The sequence below is a fragment of the Nerophis ophidion genome, linkage group LG26 (genome assembly GCF_033978795.1).
Source record: "Nerophis ophidion isolate RoL-2023_Sa linkage group LG26, RoL_Noph_v1.0, whole genome shotgun sequence".
Taxonomy (NCBI): domain Eukaryota; kingdom Metazoa; phylum Chordata; class Actinopteri; order Syngnathiformes; family Syngnathidae; genus Nerophis; species Nerophis ophidion.
The window spans coordinates 16,390,002-16,416,021 of record NC_084636.1 but is presented as its reverse complement, the minus strand read 5'-3'; the positions used below and the strand labels follow the sequence as shown (position 1 = coordinate 16,416,021).

Sequence of the window (26,020 nt, the reverse complement as noted above, 5' to 3'; positions counted from 1 at the left end):
ACCACCCAAACTTGTGCCCAAAAAAGGGTTTCCATTCAGCGATGTGGAGGCCTTTTCTTTTTGGATTCTAGCCAGACGACGACAAACAGTGAAGGTGTAATGTGGAATCGCAAGGCAACAGTACAATTGTTTTTTAATCACCTTTAACACCACTAAAACGTACTATATGATGTGGTACAAATACAGTATGACCCGTACAAGGTAAAAGCAAGTAACAAAAACAGACGGCAATAGCTGCAACACTGTACAATGCAACGCAATACCCACCTAACTCCTAAAAAGACCATATCAGTGTTCACATTTTGCTTCTAAGACCTGTATTCAGGCTCTAATATGTACATACATTCCACAAAATCCATACCAGTTTTCTTTTTTCAGTCCAAAACACCTGTGTTGTGCAAAAACCTTTACTTCCCTGTGTGTGACCTGTGTAATCCTTGACCTCACTCTTAAATTAGTCAATCACAAAAAAATATCTACTCAGTTCACATGTCCATATTTAATAAAATTAGACTAAGAATTATGGACGTACAATAATGTTTTAAAAAATTGATACCAATTTAGACAAATACCAATTTTGAATTTAGATTTAACTGTAGTTTGTGCTCACCTGTAGGTAAGAAGTGTATGTACAAATACAGTACAGGCCAAAAATTTGGCCACACCTCATTCACAGCACTACTGATGGTCCCAAACCCATTGATAAAGCAAGAAATTCCACTAATCAACCCTGATAAGGCACACCTGTGATGTGAAGACCATTTCAGGTGACTACCTCTTGAAGCTCATCGAGAGAATGCCAAGAGTGTGCAAATCAGTGATCAGAGCAAAGGGTGGCTATTTTGAAGAAACTAAAATATAAAAACAGGTTTTCAGTTATTTTACCTTTTTTGTAAGTACATAACTCCATGTGTTCATTCATAGTTTAGATGCCTTCAGTGACAATATACAATGTAAATAGTCATGAAAATAAAGAAAACTTTCCTTCCTTACACTTTTCATCATTGTAACTGAGCTACTGTGTGGAACAATTTCCCTTGTGGATCATTAAAGTTTGTCTCAGTCTAAGTCTAACTGTAAAACGCATTGAATAAAAAGGTGTGTCGAAAATTTTGGCCTGTACTGTATATCCATTTTCAATCAATCAATCAATCAATGATTATTTATATAGCCCTAAATCACTAGTGTCTCAAAGGGCTGCCCAAACCACAACACAAACCACAACGACATCCTCTGTAAAGCCCACATGAGGGCAAGGAAAACTCACACCCAGTGGGACGTCGGTGACAATGACGACTATGAGAAACCTTGGAGAGGACCGCATATGTATTATTGTGACGAAAATGATCAGTTATTATAGCAGTACTGTTAAATGTGTTCAAAGTACTTATACACACACTGATATCTTTAGATTTAAAAAATACTAATAATGATAAAATAAAGAGGCCCACTGTTAGAAAGCCATCTATTTTACATGGTTTGTGTTCCTTATTCTTCATTAATTAGAGTGTTGAAAAGGCCGCTGTATTCTGTTCAACGACCTTTGAACACACCATAAAAACACCTCGGTGTCATATCCTTTCAGTTTGTGAGTTTAGCAAAGTGCGGCCATCGTGATTTTTCCAAAAAATCTATTTAAAACTATTACCAGTGGGAGAGTGGCCGTGGGCAACTCGAGGGACCCTGGTTCTATCCCCACCTAGTACCAACCTCGTCACGTCCGTTGTGTCCTGAGCAAGACACTTCACTCTTGCTCCTGACGGGTGCTGGTTAGCGCCTAGCATGGCAGCTCCCTCCATCAGTGTGTGAATGTGTGTGTGAATGGGTAAATGTGGAAGTAGTGTCAAAGCCCTTTGAGTACCTTGAAGGTAGAAAAGCGCTATAAAAGTACAACCCATTCATCATTTATTTACCAATCGTCAAGAGATTTACAGCGGTTATTATTAATACCGTTAATCGTTGCGTCCCTAATCCAAATCAAACATGATACTATTGTAGGGGTAAGTAAGATCATGTGTCTGCGAGTCACTAGTAATTTTTTTTCCATTCATCAGCATATGCAGAAGTGTGGCGATTACATCATATTTCATATATTTTCCTTTTTGACCGCTGTGACGTTTTGGGTGGCTAGTGAGGTATGATGTGCTGGATTAAACCCAGTGTTTTTGGTGCAGGTGGCACGCAAGATGTCTTCCTCGAAAGAAGTCAACCATCTATGCCATTTTTGTTTCTCCAGGGAGCTCAGGGGAAGCTTTGGACCTACTTTAAAAGGTAGGAGCACTTGATTTGCTCACCCTATCCCCTCACAGCACAGTACAAAAATCTCGCCTCATTGAAGCTTTTAAAAAAATATATTTATCTTAACTATTCTTATAGTTATTGGATAAATTGGTGTACCGTTATCATTCCTAATAGTAACCCAATAATTACTGGTCCGATAATTATTGTGTATTCCTAATTGCTGGGCTGCATATAATGACACATCCGTTTTGCTTCTTCGCGGCTTAATTCACATGATGGTCAACCAGCTTGGGCATTAAAACAAGTAAGAGTGAGTGTAAAATTCAAACATAAAATGCCGTATTGCTGTTCTGTTCGTGGGTGTTCAAGTCAATCTAGTATAGAGACAGAAAAGAGCTTTCATAGAATCCCGAAATAAGTTATTCATAAAAGGTAATAAAGTCAGGGGAAAAAACAAAGCGCGTTGAAGGAAATGGCTCTTAAAAGTATCACTTCTGTCATTCTGTGGAATACAATCGGACCATGCTTGTGTCTGCAGCTATCACTTTGTAAAATGTTTTTTTTTATATATACAATATCATTAGTTTGAGGAACTTTCTGTGATGCAATCAAATTTATTCTCTATGTTAGTATTGTTTGATACCAGAACTAAACATAAAAAAAGGACAAAGGATCACATTAGTTTTTTTGGGGTTTTTTTATGGTTGCGATGCCTAACTATCTACAAAGACCTGGTTGTGCAAATAAACTAACGTAATGCTAAGTCCTAGTAATAAATACTGTGATTGCTGGTCTAATCCAGGGGTAGGGAACCTATGGCTCTAGAGCCAGATGCAGCTCTTTAGATGACTGCATCTGGCTCTCAGATAAATCTTAGCTGACATTGCTTAACACGATAAGTAATGAATCATTCTGCTGGTAATCAAAGTGTTAAAAATAACGTTCAAATTATAAAACTTTCTCATGCATATTAGTCCAACCATCCATTTTTTTATCGCACCTGTTCAACAAGTCGCATTAATGGTAAGAAGTATGATATTTATTATTGGTTAGCTTTAGAATAACAATGTTACTAAAAAGGATAAGAGACATATACTAATGTTGGTCTTAAGAATGCACGCATTTAGTTGTATTCAGTGTTAAAAAATATTATGGCTCTCACGGAAATACATTTTCAAATATTTGGCTTTCATGGCTCTCTCAGCCAAAAAGGCTCCCGACTCCTGGTCTAATCCATTGTATTAATACTGTCATTTTAATAACAAACTAAAAGCTTAGTTGTTGTGCAGGAAAGACAGGTGCTTTATTTGACCAGATCATAAAGTCGTTGGTGCTATTCGTTGCATAAAAAAAAAATCATTAATAGTATTCGTAAACTAGATTAATAAATCTCTTGCAGGCTCAACAGGATATGAATCTTGATATCACTAGCAAACATTGCTGAACAATAGGGACATCTACACCTAAATAATGAGACACATTCTAAATGTTATAGCATTAAAACAATGGCAGACATGAATTGTAGATGAAACTAATATTTGTACCATGAAATTAACTGCAAACAAACTTATCCTTTTTTTCATTAGCGTCACGATCCAAGCTGCAATGTACCATATGTCAATTAAATATGTTACTTAACGATGCACGGATCTAACTTTGTTTTGTATCGATTAATATTCATCCTCTAAAGGTTTAGTGGCCACATGCGTGGACAGCACATTTTAGCTCTTATTTCCAAAATTGTGTACACTACTGAATTGGGGTCTTATGGCCAGTTACGTGGACACTTATACTGCCATCTGGTGGTGTCAGAAGAGTATAACATACAATGGAATTTGGGAAAAAAAGTGTAAAAATAAGAATTAGCATGTCACTCAACTTCAAGTACACGTTTGTTACTTATGGACTAAGTACATCATATCAAAAGAAGATTCTTAGTTTTTATTCTACTTAGGGTCCAGTAAGCCCTAATAGCAAAGAGAGATAAAAAAAAAAAAACAATGTAAACAAACAGCTTGGGCCTTAAGAGGCTAATGGTTAATTTGTGGACCCCTCCAGATGTAAAGACATGATGTGCCTCAAATCTTTTCTACTCTAAATCTTTGTGTCAAATGAAATAAGATCTTAGCGAGCAAAAACATCTTGGTGATGTGGTTTATATCTTTCAAAAAAAATCTCAACAGTGCATAAATCCATTCCATCCCATTTTAAATATTTTTTTCATGATCGCCTAAATATTTGTTTGTAAACCTTTTAAATACTCCCAACTCTGCAGTGATGCAGGTAAATAAACAGCAGCCTATTGGGACTCTAGACCAGGCCTGGGCAATTATTTTGACTCGGGGGCCACATTTAAAGAAAAAAATGTTTCTGGGGGCGATATATCAATTTTTAGGAACACTTCTAGAAAACCTCACAATAATGTCTGATTGAATTCTAAAAACATTATCCGAGACCGCCTTAAACGTAATGGAAGTTTGCATTTTTCTATGAACGATAAAACATTGAATATTGACAAAATATGAATGTCACACCACCTTTCGATGGACATATTTTACAATCAAGTGAAACGGAACACAAATGCAACAAAGAGTGAAATATGAATGCTAAGGGTACAAAATAAACCCACATACATTCTTATACATCTGATATTTGCTGAATTTCCCCCAGAGATCAATAAAGTACTTTCTATTCTATTCTATTCTATGTATCACTAAGCTATAGAACTTTTTGTTGTGAAAATCTCCTTCCGCGTCTGGGGAAATGCTTCCCACCCACACTGCTTGGAGCCTCGTCTGAGCTGCTGTGACGTAGATGACCGTAGCAACTAATTAGATGATCATAGTAACTAATTAGATGACCATAGTAACTGGTTTATCATCCATAAAAGCAGATTCCAACCATTGAAATACATTGTATAGTTGAAGACTTACGGTCATTAGAAAACATGACTGCACATCATAATAATGGCAGCTACAGTTTCCATCTTAAGCATCTAAAAAAAAATTTCGGGAATGTCCAGTGGGCCAAATTGAAAAGCTCAACGGGCCAAATGTGGCCCCCGGGCCTTAATTTGCCCAGGTCTGCTCTAGACCATTGCCTGAAAAACAGAAGTGCCTCTAGCTCATGTGATTGCAACCCAGCAATAAGAATTGAGTGGACATGGTGAGGAACTTGCATCAAATTATCTAAGCGAACAAGACACTCATACAATTCAATGATAGTCCTATCTGAAAATGAACTGAATCTGCTAGATCCCAACAAGCACAGATGGTGAGCTGTGTTGTTACTTGCAGACTGCCTTGTGGTAGAAGTGGATGTTCCTCTTGTTCGCCCTCAGAGTAACGAGGCCTTACTAAGAGTAAGCCCGATCATTAATAAAAGACAACCATGTTGGACAAAAAAGGGGGGAGAGCATCTACTCTATTCTGCCTTGACGCAAGCTTGTGTAAATCAATACATGAAATATACAGTACTTGCAATTCTTTTGAGAGGACTGGATAGGCAAACATCAATCTTTTTGTCGACAAAACACGTTGTACACCGTACATCTCTGAGCCTCAGCTTATACACAGACCATCTCTTAGCCTGTTTTTTTGTGTGTGAAAGCAAATGGAAATGTCCTGACCTGGTTTGACATTACAGAGCCTAGCTCCTTTTGTGTCCAGTGCTACAAGGAAAGATCAATGGCAACGGCTCACACCCTCACCCCCCCTCAGGTAGCGTACGAGCCTCTTATCTCCAGCTCCATAATGATTTCCCCACTGGGAGATGACTGGGGCCAGTCAGCCGACACATTAACAGCCATTTTAAGCTTCTAAGCTTTTCCAGTCATAGCTTTATGGTCCAATTAAAGACAAGCTAGTCAATAATGCCTTTATTTTGAAATTTTGTAAGAAATAGAAAACATGACTTTAAAAATATTGTTTGGTAATGGTTCTTTTACAGGGTTAGCATTACACTAATAGCCATGGAATATGAAAACAAGAATGGCAATAGTTTCACTGTGTGTATGGATTTGCGATATGGTCTGAAATCCACATTCCAATATGTATCACAGGATATATTGTTTTGTATTATAAATTGTAATAATTAAGGATGTTCCGATTAGGGACAGCTGCCAATTAAGATCATATATAAGTGAGATCCGCCCATGCCGGTAATATGTATTTTTTTTTTAATGGAAGTGAAAGCACTGATGAACAATAGGGCTCGAAAGGGCACAGGATTTCGCAATGCATTGTGGGGGATGGGTAGCCATTGTTGCTGGACAAAGTTTTTGTATTCATGGTTATAGTCAACCAGCGGTATTTTTAGATAGAGCAACAAACTGGATTAAAATGGATCATGTAAAAGAAAAAAAAAAGAAAAGGACTTTATCAAAATCTCACCACCTAAAAATGAGTAAAATTGGTAGAGTTGATCGATAGGTGTACATTCAATAGAGAAGATTTGAGCAGTCTGCTTAAAGTGTCCCTCATTTCCATCGTCAACAGAGTCCATTTATATACACGCCAAACATTTCAGAATGCAAAGTCGGTAAAGGCTCATGGACAAACCAACTTCGGTTGCGTGCAAGACCTCGGAATCTATCATCAGAAAGAAAAGACTGTCGTCCTTTTAGAGGTAATCAACAGGGCTGGTCACTGGAGTGTCTACTGGTGAGATTAGTTTCAAACTAAGGCTGGGCGATATATCGATATACTTGATATATCGCGGGTTTGTCTCTGTGCGATATAGAAAATGACTATTGTGATATTCGAGTATACGTTCTCACACAGTTGCTTTTAGCTGCGGGCATTACACTACATGCATTTCCCACTCTTTCTTGTCTATCCTTCTCACAGAGACATAAACAAGCGCACCTTCTTACATACATCACGTGTGCAACATCATACGCCCTACCCGAACAGAGAGGTAGTTACATGGGTAACATTAGCTGTGATGCTAACGGTGCATTGCGAGTGGTAAAACGAGAGAGAGAGAGGGGGGGGTGCAAATGGAGGAAGAATTACTTCCCAAGAAAAACAGCACGGGGTCCATCGTCTGGCGGTGGTTTGGCTTCAAGAGGTAATATGTTGAACAAGTATGCGGCAAAAGCGTTGCTACAAAAAGTAGCAGCACTGCTAATGTAGCATCATTTGAAAAGTCACCTGCTAGAGAATAAAGACTGCTTGAAACTCCGGATCTCAAAATCTCCGTTTAGTGCCACACCAAAATGCCGAAGCAACTATTAACAAATCAACACCGTACGAAAAATATAGTCTACAACAAAAGGAGATAATGTCCGGAGGAACTTACCACAGAACGAAGGACATATACTATTTGAGTTCCTGTTATGCAGCTCATTTTTATTTGACACTTATTGAAATATCTTGTGTGACATGCACAAGTGCACTTTATTTGTTTTAAAATATTGTAGTGGTGTTCTGTACAAAAAGTGCACTATATGTTAGTGTTGTTTTGAAATGTCATCTTAGTGACATCATGCACAAAAGTGCACTAATAGTTTGTTTTAAAATGTCTCTGGCAATCTTGCACTTTCTGTTTTGGAAATGACATGAATGTTTGTCCCACTGCTTAATAACTGTTTAATAAATACAGTTTGGCTAAATTTACTTAGTTTAAGCTTTCCCTCTCTGCATGAAAGTTTAAAATGAGCATATATTAATGCAGTATTAACAAGAATGTTTTAATGTAGACACATAGAATCATCATACTGCTGTGATTATATGCATCAAGTGTTCATTTAAGGCTAGGGCAAAATATTGTGATATATATCGTGTATCGTGACATTGCCCAAAAATATTGAGATATTAATAAAAGGCCATATCTCCCAGCCCTATTTCAAACTAAATATTTCTATTCTAAATTTTTCCCATATTAATGAACAGTGTATTTCAAAGTGATCTTGGTTATTCCACCAAATACTGTATATAGACATAAACTGAAGCTAAATGCTAAGTGTGCAAAATAACAAAACATGCTTTAATTCAAACTTGCCAGTGTAAAAATGCTGTGAACACACCAACATGTATCAGGTGATGGCGTTAAAAGCCATGTTTGATTGTCTCACAGCTGTTATTCATGCTACTCATTGTCTCTTTATTAGCTCACTAACCCACCGTCCTTGGCTTGGCTTCTATACTGGACATAAGACATACCTCACTAAATCCTTTTTTTACCTAACGTGATCGTGACAACCATTTTGGCAGTGGAATATGTTGCACGTTCGCGCAATGTTTTGATCGTTCCAAAAAAAGAACACAACTTTAGCAAAGAGTCTTGCTTTCATTCACGTAAATAAGTTATTCAGAGGTGTGGAAGAACCACAATTCATTGTGTTTCCACATCCAACTTTCAAGCCTTTGTAGTTTGCAACTTGCTCACAGTTAGGGCTGGGCGATATATCAATATACTTGATATATCGCAGGTTTGTCTCTGTGCGATATAGAAAGTGACTATATCGTGATATTCGAGTATACGTTCTCACCCAGTTGCTTTTAGCTGTTGGCATTACACTACAGGCTCTTCCCACTTTTTTCCTCTTCTCACAGACAGCAAGCGCACCTTCTTACATACGTCACATACGTATATGCCCTAGCGGAGCAGAGAGATAGCACCATGGGTAACGCTAGCTGTGATGCTAGCGGAGCCGTGCGAGTGGTAATACAAGAGAAAGAAGGTGCGAACCCGGTAACAAATGAAGGAAGAATTAACTCCCCAGAAAAACAGCAGGGGGTCCATCGTCTGGCGGTGGTTTGGCTTTAAGTGGGAAAATGTCGAACAAAGTCATACCAAAGACTATAAAAATGGGACCCATTACCTTCCTGCTTGGCACTCAGCATTAATGGTTGGAATTGGGGGTGAAATCTCCAAAAATGATTCCTGGGCACGGCCACCGCTGCAGCTCACTGCTTTCCTCACCTACCAGGGGGTGATCAAGAGTGATGGGTCAAATGCAGAGAATAATTTCGCCAAACCTAGTGTGTGTGTGACAATCATTGGTACTTTAATTTTAAACTATCCAAGACAAGGGTCTCAGACACAATTGGCCCGCGAGACGTTATTTGGCGGCCCCCACGTAATATGAAAGTTTAATGTTAGTGCGGCCCGCAAGTTTTATATGAATGGCGCTTGACAGCGTTGTGTTATTTGGGTCCAAAATGGCTCTTTCAACGTTATGGGTTGCCTACCCCTGCGTTAGTGGAAAAGCGGCAAATGAGTGAAAGCGACAGAGACATTGCCACGGAGACGAGGGTTTTCTTACGTGCCTGGCAGCAGTCACACTGCGACACCTGTCCGTCAGTAATAACAGTCCCTGATAACCTGGACCAATTCAAACCGTTATTTATTTTTTTTTATTGTTTAATTTGCATGGCCTCACATGATGAAAACTACATATATATCTATATGATGCCGGATAACACTCCGGGAGCCGTCACTTTTTTGCGTTCAATATCCCGGTACTTTCCCGGCTATTATACGCCGACCGCCATGTTGCTGTAGGGAGGACAAGCGTAACGACACACATTGCGAAAATTACATTATTCTCCGTGCGTTTACTAAATACAAATATATTCCACAACGCCAAACATGTCTTTTTCAAAGCCTGCAGTGAACAGAAAGGTTCACTGAGGCGGGGATGCAATATTTCTTTCTTGAGCACAGAGGCTTGACCCGACGTGTCTTATTTGCACAGAGAAAGTTGGAATACAATTTGGGACGTTATCATACAACTGGACATGCTGAAGAGTATGCAAAAAAAAATTTTAAGAAATGTTTTCACGCAGTCCAAGCTCACGCAGATTCTGCATCCAGTGGCCCCCTGGTGAATTGAGTTTGAGACCCCTGATCTAAGAGATGTTGGTTGGACAATAACACCCAACGATAACGTGCGTGCATGTGTTGTTTACGGGTCAAAATGCCGAGGCAAACATTTCCAGATCAACACAGTATGAAAAAAACACTCAACAGAATTTAATAACGTCCGTAGTAACCTACCACATAGCGAAGGGCGAATACTATTTGATTTCCTATTATGCGGCTTATTTTTATTTGACACTTAAAATGTCTCTGAAAATCTTTCACTTTCTGTTTTGAAATTACATGAATGTTTGTGCCACTGCTTAATAACTGTTTAATAAATAATTTTGGTCAATTGACTTAGTTGTGATTTCCTTCTCTGCATAAAAGCTTAAATTGAGCGTATATAAATGCAGTATGAACAAGAATGTTTTAATGTAGACACATAGAACCGTCATACTGCGGTGAGAATAATTTCGCCACACCTAGTGTGTGTGTGACAATCATTGGTACTTTAACTTTAACTTAATTATATGTATCAAGTGTTAATTCAAGGCCAAGGCAAAATATTGAGATATATATCTTGTATCGCTATATGGCCTAAAAATATCGAGATATTAAAAAAAGGTCATATCGCCCAGCCCTAATTTACAATGCTTTGTGTGGCGAAATGTAGAAAATAAATTTTACCGTATGAAAATGGTGAGTTTTACTACAGAACTATCATAGGTTCTTTCTACAATCCTGTCCATATTGTGTGACATTTGTTAATGATTCAGTTAAGAAAATCCACTTTATGGTAGCCCTTGTCAAGAGCTTAGATGTCCTTAGTCTCTCTTTTCTGTAACATGTATTGTTTACACTTTATACCAATTTGGTGCTACAAAACATGGAAAGGATTTGTGTTACCTTCAGAAACGGGCACCATTTTTCCCCAATGTTCACCACCTTTTGGTCGCATCATTCTTATTGAAGCCGAAGTCTGGGCAAAGCTGCTTGCGTTGTACTGACTTTGAAGTTTGTTTTACTTCAAAGACGCTTCTCTGTAGCAGACTGGCTGTGGAAATGTCACGTGACAAGACAGCTTCTTCTACTGCTGCTCATCTAACAGCCTTCACCCACCCGGTGGCTTGTGTAACTACACAACTAGAAATGTATTGTAAAAGGGACTTCAAAAAAGTCTATTGGTAGAAAACAATTAATAACTTGCACGGCAGTTTAACGTCAGTTTGATGGTCTAAATGTCGGTATTATTTTTTGACCAATCGCCCAGCCCTCGGCCACAACATTTTACACAGTACTGTTTTGTTAACATGCTACCACGGTACATTTTGATACTGTTGGCGTGACCCCAGGATGCAGAGACAAATACAGCAATTGGCAGGTAAATGTAATTTGTTTTAGGAATAAGGCAGGCAAAATAAATCAACGCCAGCCATTGCAGAAAAACACTTAACAGTTTATCCAGACAGTATGTATCAAACAACAAATCAGACCCGTCTGGAAAATGACGCCGGAAGACAGACCCTCCTGATTAACAATTAGGAAGAGGGGAACTTCCGAACTGCAAACCAGGAACAGATGAGGAGAAAAGCATTCACAACTACAGGTGGGAATTGTTGGGCACTTCATTATTCGATTACGATTCAGGGCCTACAAACTTAATAACAAAATCGATTATTTCGGAATCTACAATTACTATACATTGTTGTTACATTGTATAGTGATCTCATTGATGGATTGATTGAAACCTTTATTAGTAGATTGTACAGTACAGTACATATTCCGTACAATTGACCACGAAATGGTAACCCCCGAATAAATTGTTCAACTTGTTTAAGTCGGGGTCCAAGTTAACCAATTCATTATACATTATAAATGTATTATATTAATAATATGTATAAAAAGCTCCTCCTTTGGCAACTGATGTATGCAGTATTGCATCATTTCCGTTGCGTATGAGAGTTCAAACAGGATTGATATATATGCATGGAATACTAAATACGCAAGAACTATAGTTGCCTATAGTTTACCATTAATTGATTTACGTGGACCCCAACTTAAACAAGTTGAAAAACGTATTCGGGTGTTACCATTTAGTGGTCAATTGTACGGAATATGTACTGAACTGAGCAATCTACTAATAAAAGTTTCAATCATTCAATCAAAAGCCTGCTAAATGATAAAATAAGTAAAACATCCCTATGTGGTGAGCGGGCTTCATAGAAGGCAAGAAAATGAAAGTAAAACTACAGAATGCCCAGACACCTTGCATTCAGTCACCAAAACCGTGCGTCTCAAAGATGTGTCGTCTATCTGCTGTCTACCAATTCATATCTACGACTGAAAAGGTTGCCGGTTTCTCCTGACTTATCATCTACTTGCTAATCTCCTTTTAGCTGATTACCCTCTCTTGTAACGTGTACATTTAAGCTAAGTTAGCTAAACGGGTAGCATAAATTATTCTCTCATTCCTGCTCTGTATTTCAACACTATTTCTGCATTTTAGAACTGTCTGTATTACTTTATTAAACATGCATAAACCATTGATATTTACATTGATATGTTCATTGATTCAGCGTCATTTATGTACCAATCATGAGGCATCGGAAAATGTATCATATTTTCCACTTCTACTCACGACAGGGGTAAGGTCACCGTCTGACATACCAACAAAGAACATTGAACTAAAAAAATAAACAGGAAATAATACAAAACGATGGCGAATAATGAACCTAGTCTTTCTTGAGGGATCATGACACCTGGACAAGTAAGTATGATTTGGATTAACCGCTAAACTCAGACAAAAAAGACAAAGCCATTGCGACATCTATAAATGTGTTTGAGGAAATACAAGAATAGGTAGCATTAAGAGTTGGATCGTGGAATGTGCACAGTATTACCAATGTGATACATGCAGTGAGATAAAAGCTGGCTTTTTTTATGTGGCTCTCTATCGATCTGAGAATAGGCAGGTGTACTTAATGCTGTGACCAGCAAATTTCTATATTTATGAAGTTTATTTTTAATCATGATTGGGGAAAAAAAATAATGATGTTCATCTTCAATACATATATACATATATATCCAAAAGATCGAGTCTGATACATTTGCAGAAGGTGGGGAATGGAGGTAATTTGCAATCTAAAAGGAATGGCTACACACATGAACCTTTTGCAGACAGACTCAAAAAAAGGTTATAAATGTGAGTGAAAGTGTAGCATTTGGAGACCAAAGCGTATTCATTGCATATTATTTAGACCCCAGGCATCAAATTTAAGACCCGGGGGCCAATCTCGCTCGCAACATAATTTAATGTAGCCCGTGAAACCCTGGAAATAATCCATCCATCCATCCATTTTCTACCGCTTATTCCTTTTCAGGTCGCGGGGGCGCTGGTGCCTATCTCAGCTACAATCGGGCAGAAGGTGGGGTACACCCTGGACAAGTTGCTACCTCATCGCAGGGCCAACACAGATAGACGGACAAAATTCACACTCACATTCACACACTAGGGCCAATTTAGTGTTTCCAATCAACCTATCACCAGGTAATGTATGTCGATAAAGTACTTTTATTCATTTTACTAAATGCATTCGCTCTTTCTGTTTTGACAGAGAAAGTGTATGAACTCCAAGAAATTGCATTTCCTTTAAAATTTAATATTATTCGATCATGCACTGTATAACATTGTTTTCGGAAAAATTGGATTACTTAAATATCTGCTTGTCACTTTGACTAATGATTTCAAAGCAAGTTATCAATCAAATTGTACACAAAAAAAAAAATCTAATAAAGCATAAGCACTTGTACAAGATTGTATTATGAGGGGCCTTCTAAAAGGCAACCATAACTGCGATGTGGCCCTAAATGAAATTTAGTTTTATAACCTTAAGGAAGTGTGTTAAATGTAGACCGTGATCATAGGTCCTCTAAAAATGGGTCCTATAATACAAAATCTTATTTTTGTACCTATTGGCACCTGCTTGTGTATTTGTGATCCCCATAACTACTGAAAAATTTAGTTCAAACCATGGAGATGTGGCGGGGATATTACTAAAACTTGTTTGCCTCTTGCCAAACGAGCTGTTTTAAATTTGAGATGATTGTGACGATTTGCCATTGTTACGTCAGCGAGTACTTCTATAAATGGTAGACATTAACCTAAACAGCTTTGCGTGATTCCGCCCTTTTATTCAATTGTATTCTAAACAAAAATACGTCTCCTCTCTGAGCTGCTACCTTACCGTGGTAGAGGAGTTTGCGTGTCCCAATGATCCTAGGAGCTGTGTTGTCTGGGGGCTTTCATGCCCCCTGGTAGGTTCTCCCAAGACAAACAGGTCCTAGGTGAGTGATCAGACAAAGAGCAGCTCAAAGACTTCTATGGAATTACAACAAAATGAACTCAGATTTCCCTTGCCCGGACGCGGGTCACCGGGGCCCCGCTCTGGAGCCAGGCCCGGATTTGGGGCACGATAGAGAGCGCCTGGTGGCCGGGCCTGTCCCCATGGGGCCCGGCCGGGCACAGCCCGAAGAGGCAAGGTGGGTCATCCCTCCAATGGGCTCACCACTCATAGGAGGGGCCATAGAGGTCGGGTGCATTGTGAGCTGGGCGACAGCCGAAGACAGGGCACTTGACGGTCCGATCCTCGGCTACAGAAGCTAGCTCTTGGGACGTGGAACGTCACCTCACTTGGGGGGGAAAGAGCCTGAACTAGTGCGCGAGGTACAGAAGTTCCGGCTGTTGTTTGTGCTTACGCACCAAACAGCAGTTCAGAGTACCCACCCTTTTTGGATACACTCGAGGGAGTACTGGAAAGTGCTCCCCCGGGTGATTCCCTTGTCCTACTGGGGGACTTCAACGCTCATGTTGGCAACGACAGTGAAACCTGGAGAGGCGTGATTGGGAAGAATGGTCGCCCAGATCTAAACCCGAGTGCTGTTTTGTTATTGGACTTTTGTGCTCGTCACGGATTGTCCATAACAAATACCATGTTCAAACATAGGGGTGTCCATATGTGCACTTGGCACCAGCACACCCTAGGCCGCAGTTCCATGATCGACTTTGTAGTTGTGTCATCGGATTTGCGGCCTCATGTTTTGGACACTCTGGTGAAGAGAGGTGCGGAGCTTTCTACCGATCACCACCTGGTGGTGAGTTGGCTGCGATGGTGGGGGAGGATGCCGGACAGACCTGGCAGGCCCAAGCGCATTGTGAGGGTCTGCTGGGAACGTCTGGCAGAGTCTCCTGTCAGAGAAAGTTTCAATTCACACCTCCGGGAGAACTTCGAACATGTCACGAAGGAGGTGCGGGACATTGAGTCCGAGTGGACCATGTTCCGAACCTCTATTGTCGAGGCAGCTGATTGGAGCTGTGGCCGCAAGGCTGTCGGTGCCTGTCGTGGCGGTAATCCCAGAACCCGTTGGTGGACACCAGCAGTGAGGGATGCCGTCAAGCTGAAGAAGGAGTCCTATCGGGTTCTTTTGGCTCATAGGACTCCGGAGGCAGTGGACGGGTACCGACGGGCCAAGTGGTGTGCAGCTTTAGCAGTCGCGAGGCAAAAACTCGGACATGGGAAGAGTTCGGGGAAGCCATGGAAAACGACTTCCGGACGGCTTCGAAGCGATTCTGGACCACCATCTGCCGCCTCAGGAAGGGGACGCAATGCACTATCAACACCGTGTATGGTGCGGATGGTGTTCTGCTGACTTCGACTGCGGATGTTGTGGATCGGTGGAAGGAATACTTCGAAGACCTCCTCAATCCCACCAACACGTCTTCCTTTGAGAAAGCGGTGCCTGGGGAATCTGTGGTGGGCTCTCCTATTTCTGGGGATGAGGTTGCTGAGGAAGTCAAAAAGCTCCTCGGCGGCAAGGCCCCGGGGGTAGATGAGACCCGCCCGGAGGTCCTTAAGGCTCTGGATGCTGTGGGGCTGTCTTGGTTGACAAGACTCTGCAGCATCGCGTGGACATCGGGGGCGGTACCTCTCGATTGGCAAACCGGGGTGGTGGTCCCTCTCTTTAAGAAGGGGGACCGGAGGGTGTGTTCCAACTATCGTGGGATCACACTCCTCAGCCTTCCCGGTAAGGTTTATTCAGGTGTACTGGAGAGGAGGCTACGCCGGATAGTCGAACCTCGGATCCAGGAGGAACAGTGTGGTTTTCGTCCTGGTCGTGGAACTGTGGACCAGCTCTATACTCTCGGCAGGGTTCTTGAGGGTGCATGGGAGTTTGCCCAACCAGTCTACATGTGCTTTGTGGACTTGGAGAAGGCATTCGACCGTGTCCCTCGGGAAGTCCTGTGGGGAGTGCTCAGAGAGTATGGGGTGCCAGGCTGTCTTATTGTGGCGGTCCGCTCCCTGTATGATCAGTGTCAGAGCTTGGTCCGCATTGCTGGCAGTAAGTCGGACACGTTTCCAGTAAGGGTTGGACTCCGCCAAGGCTGTCCTTTGTCACAGATTCTGTTCATAACTTTTATGGACAGAATTTCTAGGCGCAGCCAAGGCGTTGAGGGGTTCCGGTTTGATGGCCGCGGGATTGGGTCTCTGCTTTTTGCAGATGATGTGGTCCTGATGGCTTCATCTGGCCGGGATCTTCAGCTCTCGCTGGATCGGTTCACAGCAGAGTGTGAAGCGACCGGAATGAGAATCAGCACCTCCAACTCCGAGTCCATGGTTCTCGCCCGGAAAAGGGTGGAGTGCCATCTCCGGGTTGGGGAGGAGACCCTGCCCCAAGTAGAGGAGTTCAAGTACCTAGGAGTCTTGTTCACGAGTGGGGGAAGAGTGGATCGTGAGATCGACAGGCAGATCGGTGCGGCGTCTTCAGTAATGCGAACGTTGTATCGATCCGTTGTGGGGAAGAAGGAGCTGAGCCGGAAGGCAAAGCTCTCAATTTGCCCATCGATCTACGTTCCCATCCTCACCTATGGTCATGAGCTTTGGGTCATGACCGAAAGGATAAAATCACGGGTACCAGCGGCCGAAATGCGTTTCCTCCATCCGGGTGGCGGGGCTCTCCCTTAGAGATAGGGTGAGAAGCTCTGCCATCCGGGAGGAACTCAAAGTAAAGCCGCTGCTCCTCCACATTGAGAGGAGCCAGATGAGGTGGCTCAGGCATCTGGTCAGGATGCCACCCGAACGCCTCCCTAGGGAGGTGTTTAGGGCACGTCCAGATGGTAGGAGGCCACGGAGAAGACCCAGGACACGTTGGGAAGACTATGTCTCCCGGCTGGCCTGGGAACGCCTCAGGATCCCCCGGGAAGAGCTAGACGAAGTGGCTGGTGAGAGGGAAGTCTGGGCTTCCCTGCTTAGGCTGCTGCCCCCGCGACCCGACCTCGGATAAGCGGAAGATGATGGATGGATGGATGGATGGATGGACAAAAATACGTCAACAGTGCCACTCCATGACCAAAAATTTTAATTTATTGTTTGTATTACCCAGCACAGGTCACCACTCAAACTTCCAACTTTACCTAAATAATTACCAAGTCCCTGGTTAACTTATGTATTTGTGAAAATGGGAGTATCTGACGAAGGGGCCAGAGATAATGCGAGAATTTCAACCATGGAAGCACATTGCCAGCTGGCTAAGGCATATATGCCTCTTCTGTTGTAAGACAATACACTGAGGGATTTACCCAAGACTAAATGTAATCAGTGAGATTCATCGCGACAGTGAAGGGGTAAGTCAAGTAACACTAGATTTTTAGCGATATAGCATTGTTAGCTTGTGGTGATTGCTTAACCTGCATACATGTTAAGATATTAACAGCCTACTTTTGTTATATTCTTGCTTGGTTGTTGATAGTTGTTTCAAATAGGGAGACAGACAACTCACAGCCTGTATAATCTAAGCTTTACGGACTGAAAGAAATAAACTAACCTTTAAAATGAGTTTATCTCCTAAATTTGGAAATTTATTTTTCTCTATCCTTTTGTTGTTGGAGAGACTGTCTCGTACATGCACACGCATGCTAAATTCCTCTGCTGTTGCCATTTCTAATGAATAAGTAGTATATAATTCTGACGTATTTGTCATTAGACTCGATAAGGAAGTGCTAGAAGCTACAACACAGTTGACGGGGTGGGGCTGCAATCGAGTAGGGTTTGACCTAAAGTAGCGCTTTGGTACATAAATAAGAAACAGGGTGTTCTGAACAGTTAGCAAGAAAGTGGCTGGAAAATGACCTGCAAAACAATCTATGCATCATTTTGATCAAAGCACCACCAGTAAATGTTATGCAGACCACAAGAATTTGATTTAAATGTATAAAAAATGATAATGTGACGCCTTTATTAAATGCTTAATTTAAGGTCACAATTGGATGGACGATACAATGATTGTCTTTTGGAAAAGCAGGTTCCGCTGCATTTCAATGAAAGCACTAATAGCTTGTGGGGGGCACACCTCCTGGTATCCCAGCACCTCCAAAACCCTCAAATGTAGACTGCAAACATCCCAGAACAAACTAGTTAGGTTACTACTAGACTTCCACCCCAGATCACACCTCACTCCTACCCACTTCTCCAAAGTGGGCTGGCTCAGGGTGGAGGACAGAGTAAAACAACTTGCACTGAGCCTAGTCCATACAATTCGCTACACCTCCCTGATACCGAAGTACATGTCAAACTATTTCCAGAACGTAAATAACCGCCATAACCACAACACCAAGGGGAGCTCCACAAACCACGTTAAACCCAGATTCCGATCTAACAAAGGTCTTAACTCATTCTCCTTCTATGCTACATCAATATGGAATGCACTCCTAACAGGTGTAAAAGAAAGTGCATCTCTATCCCCCTTCAAAACCGCACTAAAAGAACACCTCCAGGCAACTACAACCCTAGACTAACACCCTCACACCACCACATCCCCGAATTGTAAATAATCAAATTTAAATAATCAAATGTATATACTTGTTCTTATGCTTTCTGAGCTCACTATGTTCACTGCTCACTGTACAAATGCTACAAAGTCAGACCTACACTGTTACAATGTCCATTTCTCAGATGATATAACTGTTGATGACTGAAGTGCTGACATCAACCAAACCTAACCCCCCCGCTCAAACCCCCACCACATGCCGGAGTACCCGGAGGGAACCCACGCAGTCATAGGGAGAACATGCAAACTCCACACAGAAAGATCCCGAGCCGGAAATTGAACTCAGGACTACTCAGGACCTTCGTATTGTGAGGCCCTGTGCCACCGTGCGCCGTGTGTAATGTTCTAAATTCTTAAAGGAACATTTTACTGGCTTCATATTGCAGTCTACACGTATCTCTTATGTGTGACTCCCATCTACTGGTCACACTTATTCCACAATCTACCAAATATAATTGCTTTGAGGTCGGTAATAACAACCAGAATTATTCCTTACATTAGGCGCACCGAGTTATAAGGTGCACTGTAAATTTTTGACAAAATAAAAGGATTTATAGTTAGAAAAATATGATAATCATTATACCATAGTGGAAGAAAAACATATATTTTTGCCTTTGGTTATCATACAGTTAAAATAAACTGGCCCATGCTCACTCTGCATGTGATTTTTTTTCAAACGTTGGTTGCGCGACTCAGCTACTGGTTTGAAACTCACACTTGCCGTACAGGTATTTACAATTAATTCATGTGTGGTATTTATGCTCGTTGCGCAGTTTACCCTTTACAGCTTTTACAACATTGGTTACGTTATAACCGTGTTGTCAGATTTGTTAATAAATGACCATATGCTCAAAGAGAGCTATGTTTTCCTTTCCACTTTCTCATGCACTACATATCATTTATCAAAATAAAAAAATAAAAAATTGTTGGCCAAATGAGTTTCCACATTTTGAAAACAGCCACTCTCTCGTTACTTGCTTCCAATTAATCCCTTGAGCCTCGTGGTTGGGGTATAAAAACAAAAATATCCGGTAATAACAACAGCATTTACAGCAATTAAACAAAATCCGAAAATTCTAAAATCCTCGCATATTGACAGGTAAGAGTCCACTTCGTAAAAATAACAAGGCCTGTAAAGTTGGGGGCAGGGGCCTAGCTGAGGTGGTGCCACGTTTAGTGGGGTTGTCGAGCACGTGTGGCGAGCGGAGACATAATCTGACTGTACCAAAAGTGAAAAGACGTTTCCTTGTCTTCTCACACACTCGCCCTCTGTCTTTCCTTCCCACACACACACACACACACACACACACACACACACACACACACACACACGCGCACACGCAAACAACAACAGAGAAGGTAAGTGTGTATGTGTGTGTGTGTGTGTGTGTGTGTGTGTGTGTCCCTCCCGACTGAATCCGTCCTGAACGCCAAGGGTTAAGCCCCTGCCATTTTAACGCCACTGACAGATCAGACCATTAGGGTGTTACCTAACAAAATGGAAGCCTTTAACCCTGAATCTGCCGGAATGGTTGCGTGTGCTCTAGTGTATGTATGTGTGTGTCAGTGTGTATATGCGTTTGTGTGAGCGAGCAAGACAGAGCCAGAGGCACACTGAAGTGATCTTGCGTGTGTGTGTGTGTGCAACAACAAAACAAGGAAATGTATGTCTTTTAAATGATCATCCATGAACATCCATTCTCTCAAGCCACAAGCTTTCACAGGACACACTAGCACAGCATGACAACCTTCAGCACGGCATGGTGTAATTGATTCACACTACTCCACAGATCCTCGTTTATTGACCACAAAATGACCGAAAACATTTACTCCCCATAATGAAAAGGAATCGCTGGATGGAGTTAATCTAAAAAAAAATATATAAAAAAAAAATACAGATCGGTAAAATTGCTTCCAAATGGTTTCCCTATAATCCTATAAAACCAGAAGCCCAAACCCACAAAGAGAGCAGAGGGCCGAGACACACGCAGACTGCTATCAGATTACATTTCAAGAGAAATGGATACAAGCAGGAAGTGACAAGAGTAAATGAAGGGGTAAAAGCAAGACTTAAGGACTTAACCATATAGAAGGCAAGACAATAAGAAGATTAAAACAGTTTCTGGACTTAAAGAAAGAACACTTGACTACAAGTCGGGCAGGTTTGTTCATAGTTCTTACCTTTTAGGCTATTAGAAGGGATTTTCTTTTTTTACTTATAATGGTTACTTCATGCACAACAGCAATGCATTTGCAGGCTGTCTAGACTAGAGTGTGCCATAGCAACAGGTGATGCTATAACCCAGTGGTTCTCGAATGGGGGTACACGTACCCCTGGGGGTACTTGAAGGTATGCCATGGGGTACGTGAGATTTCTAAAAAATATTCTAAAAATAGCAACAATTCAAAAATCCTTTATAAATATTTTTATTGAATAATACTTCAACAAAATATGAATGTAAGTTGATAAACTGAAAAAAATTGCAACAATCCAATATTCAGTGTTGACAGCTAGATTTTTTGTGGACATGTTCCATAAATATTGGTGTTTCTTTTTTGTGAAGAAATGTTTAGAATTAAGTTCATGAATCCAAACATCTCTATTACAATCCCCAAAGAAGGCACTTTAAGTTGATGATAACTTCTATGTGTAGAAATCTTTATTTATAGTTTAATCACTTGTTTATTTTCCAACAAGTTTTTGGTTATTTTTATACCTTTTTTCCTAATAGTTCAAGAAAGACCACTACAAATGAGAAATATTTTGCACTTTTATACAATTGAATAGATCAGAAACTGATGACATAGTGCTGTATCTTACTTCTTTATCTATTTTTTTTTTCAACCAAAAATGCTATGCTCTGATTAGGGGGTACTTGAATTTAAAAAATGTTTACAGGGGGTACATCACTGAAAAAGGGTTGAGAACCACTGCTATAACCCACAATCTCATTAAACCTGAAGGAAGCAATGGCTGAAAAGGCCACAATAACAATAGGAAAAAGGGGGAACAAAACCTGAATGTCATATTGACTGTAAAATAAAGAAAACATGGAAAGGCTGATGTTTTGAAAATGTTGGCAACTGTTTATCCAAAAAGTAGGTTTTTAAACAACCTAGGTCAGAGTTTGCATGTGGACCTACTTGTGGTGTAACAATTCATTTTAACAACAATTTGATTTAATATTTGTGGTTTATAGTGTTGTCCCGATACCAATATTTTGGTACAGGTACCAAAATTATTTCGATACTTTTCTAAATAAACAAAAAATAGCATTATTGGCTTTATTTTAAAAAAAATTCTTACGGTACATTAAAAATATGTTTCTCATTGCAAGTTTATCCTCAAATAAAATAGTGAACATAGAAGACAACTTGTCTTTTATTAGTAGTAAGCAAACAAAGGCTCCTAATTTAGTCTGCTGACATATACAGCAACATATTGTGTCATTTTCAGAATCAGAATAGTTTTTATTGTCGTTGTTTGAGAACGGGTTCACAAACTATGAATTTTACCTGGTGCAATTGTGCAAAATAAAACACAGAATAGAATAACATGAACTGTAACTGAGCTATCAGATCTTGTTATTGTTTATGTGCCTTTGCATTCTATTATTTTGTCAAATTTATTAAGGACAAGTGGTAGAAACTTAATTTTTGATCTACTTGTTAATTTACCGTTCATATCTGCTTTCTCTTTTACCTTGTTCTATCTACACTTCTGTTAAAATATAATAAGTTTCATAGGCGGTACAGTACCGAATATGATACATTGGTATCTCTGTAATATTAATACAGGTATAACGTACAAACCCAGTTCAGAGACAAGATTTATTTTGAACGATACGAAACTAATTCAGAGACAATATCTATTTTGAACGATACGAAACGCATAAGTGAGTTGAAATCAATTTAGTAACTTCTAAGCAAAACAAATCATGCAGTGTGACTGTGAATTAAATAGTGGATACTGGACACTCCATGTGAAGTTTCCTATATTATTGTCATTTCCTCTAAGTGAATTAGGTATAAATTAATTATGGAAGCAAACAAGTAAACAACAATTAATGGCCAAGGCATTCACATCTTATTTTAATGAAGTACAACCAACACCTTAGGTTGAATTAACAAGAGAAAACCTTTTTGGCTCACATTTTTAACATTCAAGCAATTTCCAATAGAAGTACATCAACCAACATTTTAACAGTAGGTTTACCTGTTAAATAATCTGCTATGGTACTGAAATGCCCAGCAGTGGAGAATGAGAGACAGTCTGAAATGCACTCCAAGGCAATTTCTTAACAAGCGGTCACAAACTCAAGGAGCCCAAACACACATTTAAACACTGAACACACAGACACACAAACTCTCGCAGGACCCCATTCATTATCCATTATCCGTTCACACACACAACAGCACCACCTTTTAAAAAGGCACACAGACACATGTCACATATATTACACTATTGTCCTGGGGCGGTTGCGTTTGTTATGACCTTTTTCAACTGCCGTAGAGATCCACCATTTTTGTTTTGATGATGCCACAGTCAGGAGAATAGACTAAATGTTTAAAATGTGTATTATTGTATCTTCCGGACTTTAGAGTGCACCGGTATATTAGCCATACCCACTAAATTATAGAGACGAAAATAGTTTTCCAAATACTAGCCGCACCGGACTATAAGCCGCCGAAATATATACACATTGTTAAATGAGTTATTTACACAGAAAGATAAATGCTTATTTACATACCATAATTATTTACAAACAGCGTCTGTAACACGGCAGTAAAACAGCTTAAAAAAAAACAGAAGTCATTGTCGTGAACCCACAAGCTGTGAAAGTTAGCGCTCCAATCAGCTGAACAGACTCAATAAATCCACGGTGACTTTTTTGTTGAATTTACTGCGGAGTTTGTGAAACTGAAACAGCAAAAAAAGAATGCTGTTGTAAGTTAATACGAACAGGCATGTGTTAGCATATTAGCTATCGCTAATGACACTAGCGTCATTACATTACAATAGCGCCAACAAATAAGCATGAAAACACTCTGACAGACATCACACATGGGTGACGGTTTAGTAAGTGTATACAGTTTTAGTTACATTGTAAAACTTACAAACGTTCCTTGGAGTGATGAATGAAGAATCCTTACAATAGAAACCCAATTGACAGCTAGAAAACTGAACGGTACTCCGGTTGAAAAAAATATGTTAATAAAGCACTAGTTAGTGATCAAACTCACCCAAAAGATGACGCCATAGCACAAACAATAAAACACCTTTCTAGCGTACTTGCTTGTTTTTTGAGGGGGAAAACGTTTTATGGCCTCAGCGAAAGAAATTCCCTAAATTAGCTGCCCCGTCTTATACGCCGCAGGATTCAAAGTGTATGAAAAAAGTAGCAGTTTATAGTACGGAATTTACGGTATTACAAGTGCTTGTCGTTCTTAAATCCAATGTTTTCCTTTTTGTAGTACCAATAAAAAAGATTTGATTCCCTTTTAAAACCACCTTGGTTTAATACCAGTCTCTCGGAAGGCACTCTTGCCGAGCTCAGCTCGATATACTTGACATTTCTGAACATGAATTGATCTATCATGGTAAATGGGTTATACTTGCAGGGTTTCCCGCAGCGCTTTATTGTTAAGGCAGCTGCCTTAACAACAAAGAGCCACCGCCTAAACTAAAGTCTTAACAAGCTGCTCCGCTTAGTATTGCCTCTGTCAGTATGTCTCTGCAGCACCCGGCATTGTCCCACCCACAGAACCATCTGATAGGCTGTTACCGCTCTGCGTGTAACAAATCAGCAGTGCGTATTCAGAGCGCATGTAACAGCCAATCAGCAGTGGTATTCGGAGCGCATGGAGTCAGGCCTCCTGCCATAGACATCTTATAAGTAGACGTTGCATTAGATGCTGTGACTAAATCAAAATATTGACCAACTAAGTCATAATAATGACATACTTAGTATCTCAGGTAACTCGGACTGTATTGTTTTTACCTTATGGAAAAAATAGATACATATCGTATATCGCCATTCAGCAAATGGAGCGGAAAACACAGCCAAAAATCGTAGGCTTCTTCATGCGACGACGCCAGCTTACTTCACCCCAGTCTGTAGTCTATTGCCCCCCAGGCTGTGGTGGCAGAGACTAGGTGGAGACACGATGGCGACTGCTCGAGTTACACCGATCCTTACACCCACCCCCTTACCCGATCTGTCCGCCGGAGAGACACCACATTAACAAACACATTTTCCGGGGGAAACTCTAGCTTGTATAGCATTTTTCTACTTTCAAGGTACTCAAAACGCTTTGACACTATTTCCACATTCACCCATTCACAAACACTGATGGCGGGAGCTGCCATGCAAGGCCCTAACCACGACCCATCAGAAGCAAGGGTGAAGTGTCTTGTTCAAGGACACAACGGACGTGACGAGCTTGGTATAAGGTGGGGATTGAACCATGAACACTCAGGTTGCTGGCACGGCCACTCTCCTAACCGTGCCACGCCGTCAATGTATCAATTGTTACACCCAAGGACCTACGGTTATTTTTGTGTGTGTATAGCCTTAAAAGTTTTGTCGATAAGCCAGAATAGGACGCAAAATCAGGTGCCAACTATGAGATGAACTGGTACAACCAAGGATTTGAAACTAATCAAAATCTGATTCAAGATAAATTAATGACTATATCTTTCATTGATTGTGACACATTTCCACTGCCACTGAGACATTCCCAAATCTATTTTCTTTCTAGACGCACCCCATACGATGTCACAAACACTAATACCGGCACCAGATTACAGCTAAAAATACAGCTACTCCTTTTACGCTGCTCCTGCACAAAGAGTAGAAGCCCGACAATGATTGGTTATGATTGAATATACATTTTTGTGCGGTTACAAACGGCCTTCAATGCAAAATTACTGGGAATGAAACAACCGTGCTCCCATTAAGTTCTGCAGATGAGAAGTAATTTCAGGCAATACTGGTCATGCTGGTTCCACTTGTGAGCAAGAAGTAAACATATTGTCCAAGGCAATTCATATCCAGTAAAAGTATGAACAGTTTGACGTTCATAGTGT

General features: G+C 40.6%; 1 protein-coding gene across 1 annotated transcript in view; it reads right to left on the bottom strand.

Annotated features, from left to right (window-relative positions):
* Positions 1–26,020, bottom strand: part of gatad2ab (GATA zinc finger domain containing 2Ab) — a 91,610-nt gene that overhangs the window by 44,401 nt on the left and 21,189 nt on the right. Inside the window, exon 2 of the mRNA XM_061888855.1 lies at positions 9,068–9,168. Coding sequence (XP_061744839.1) covers positions 9,068–9,168 — 101 coding nt within the window. The remainder of the gene's footprint in view (positions 1–9,067; positions 9,169–26,020) is intronic.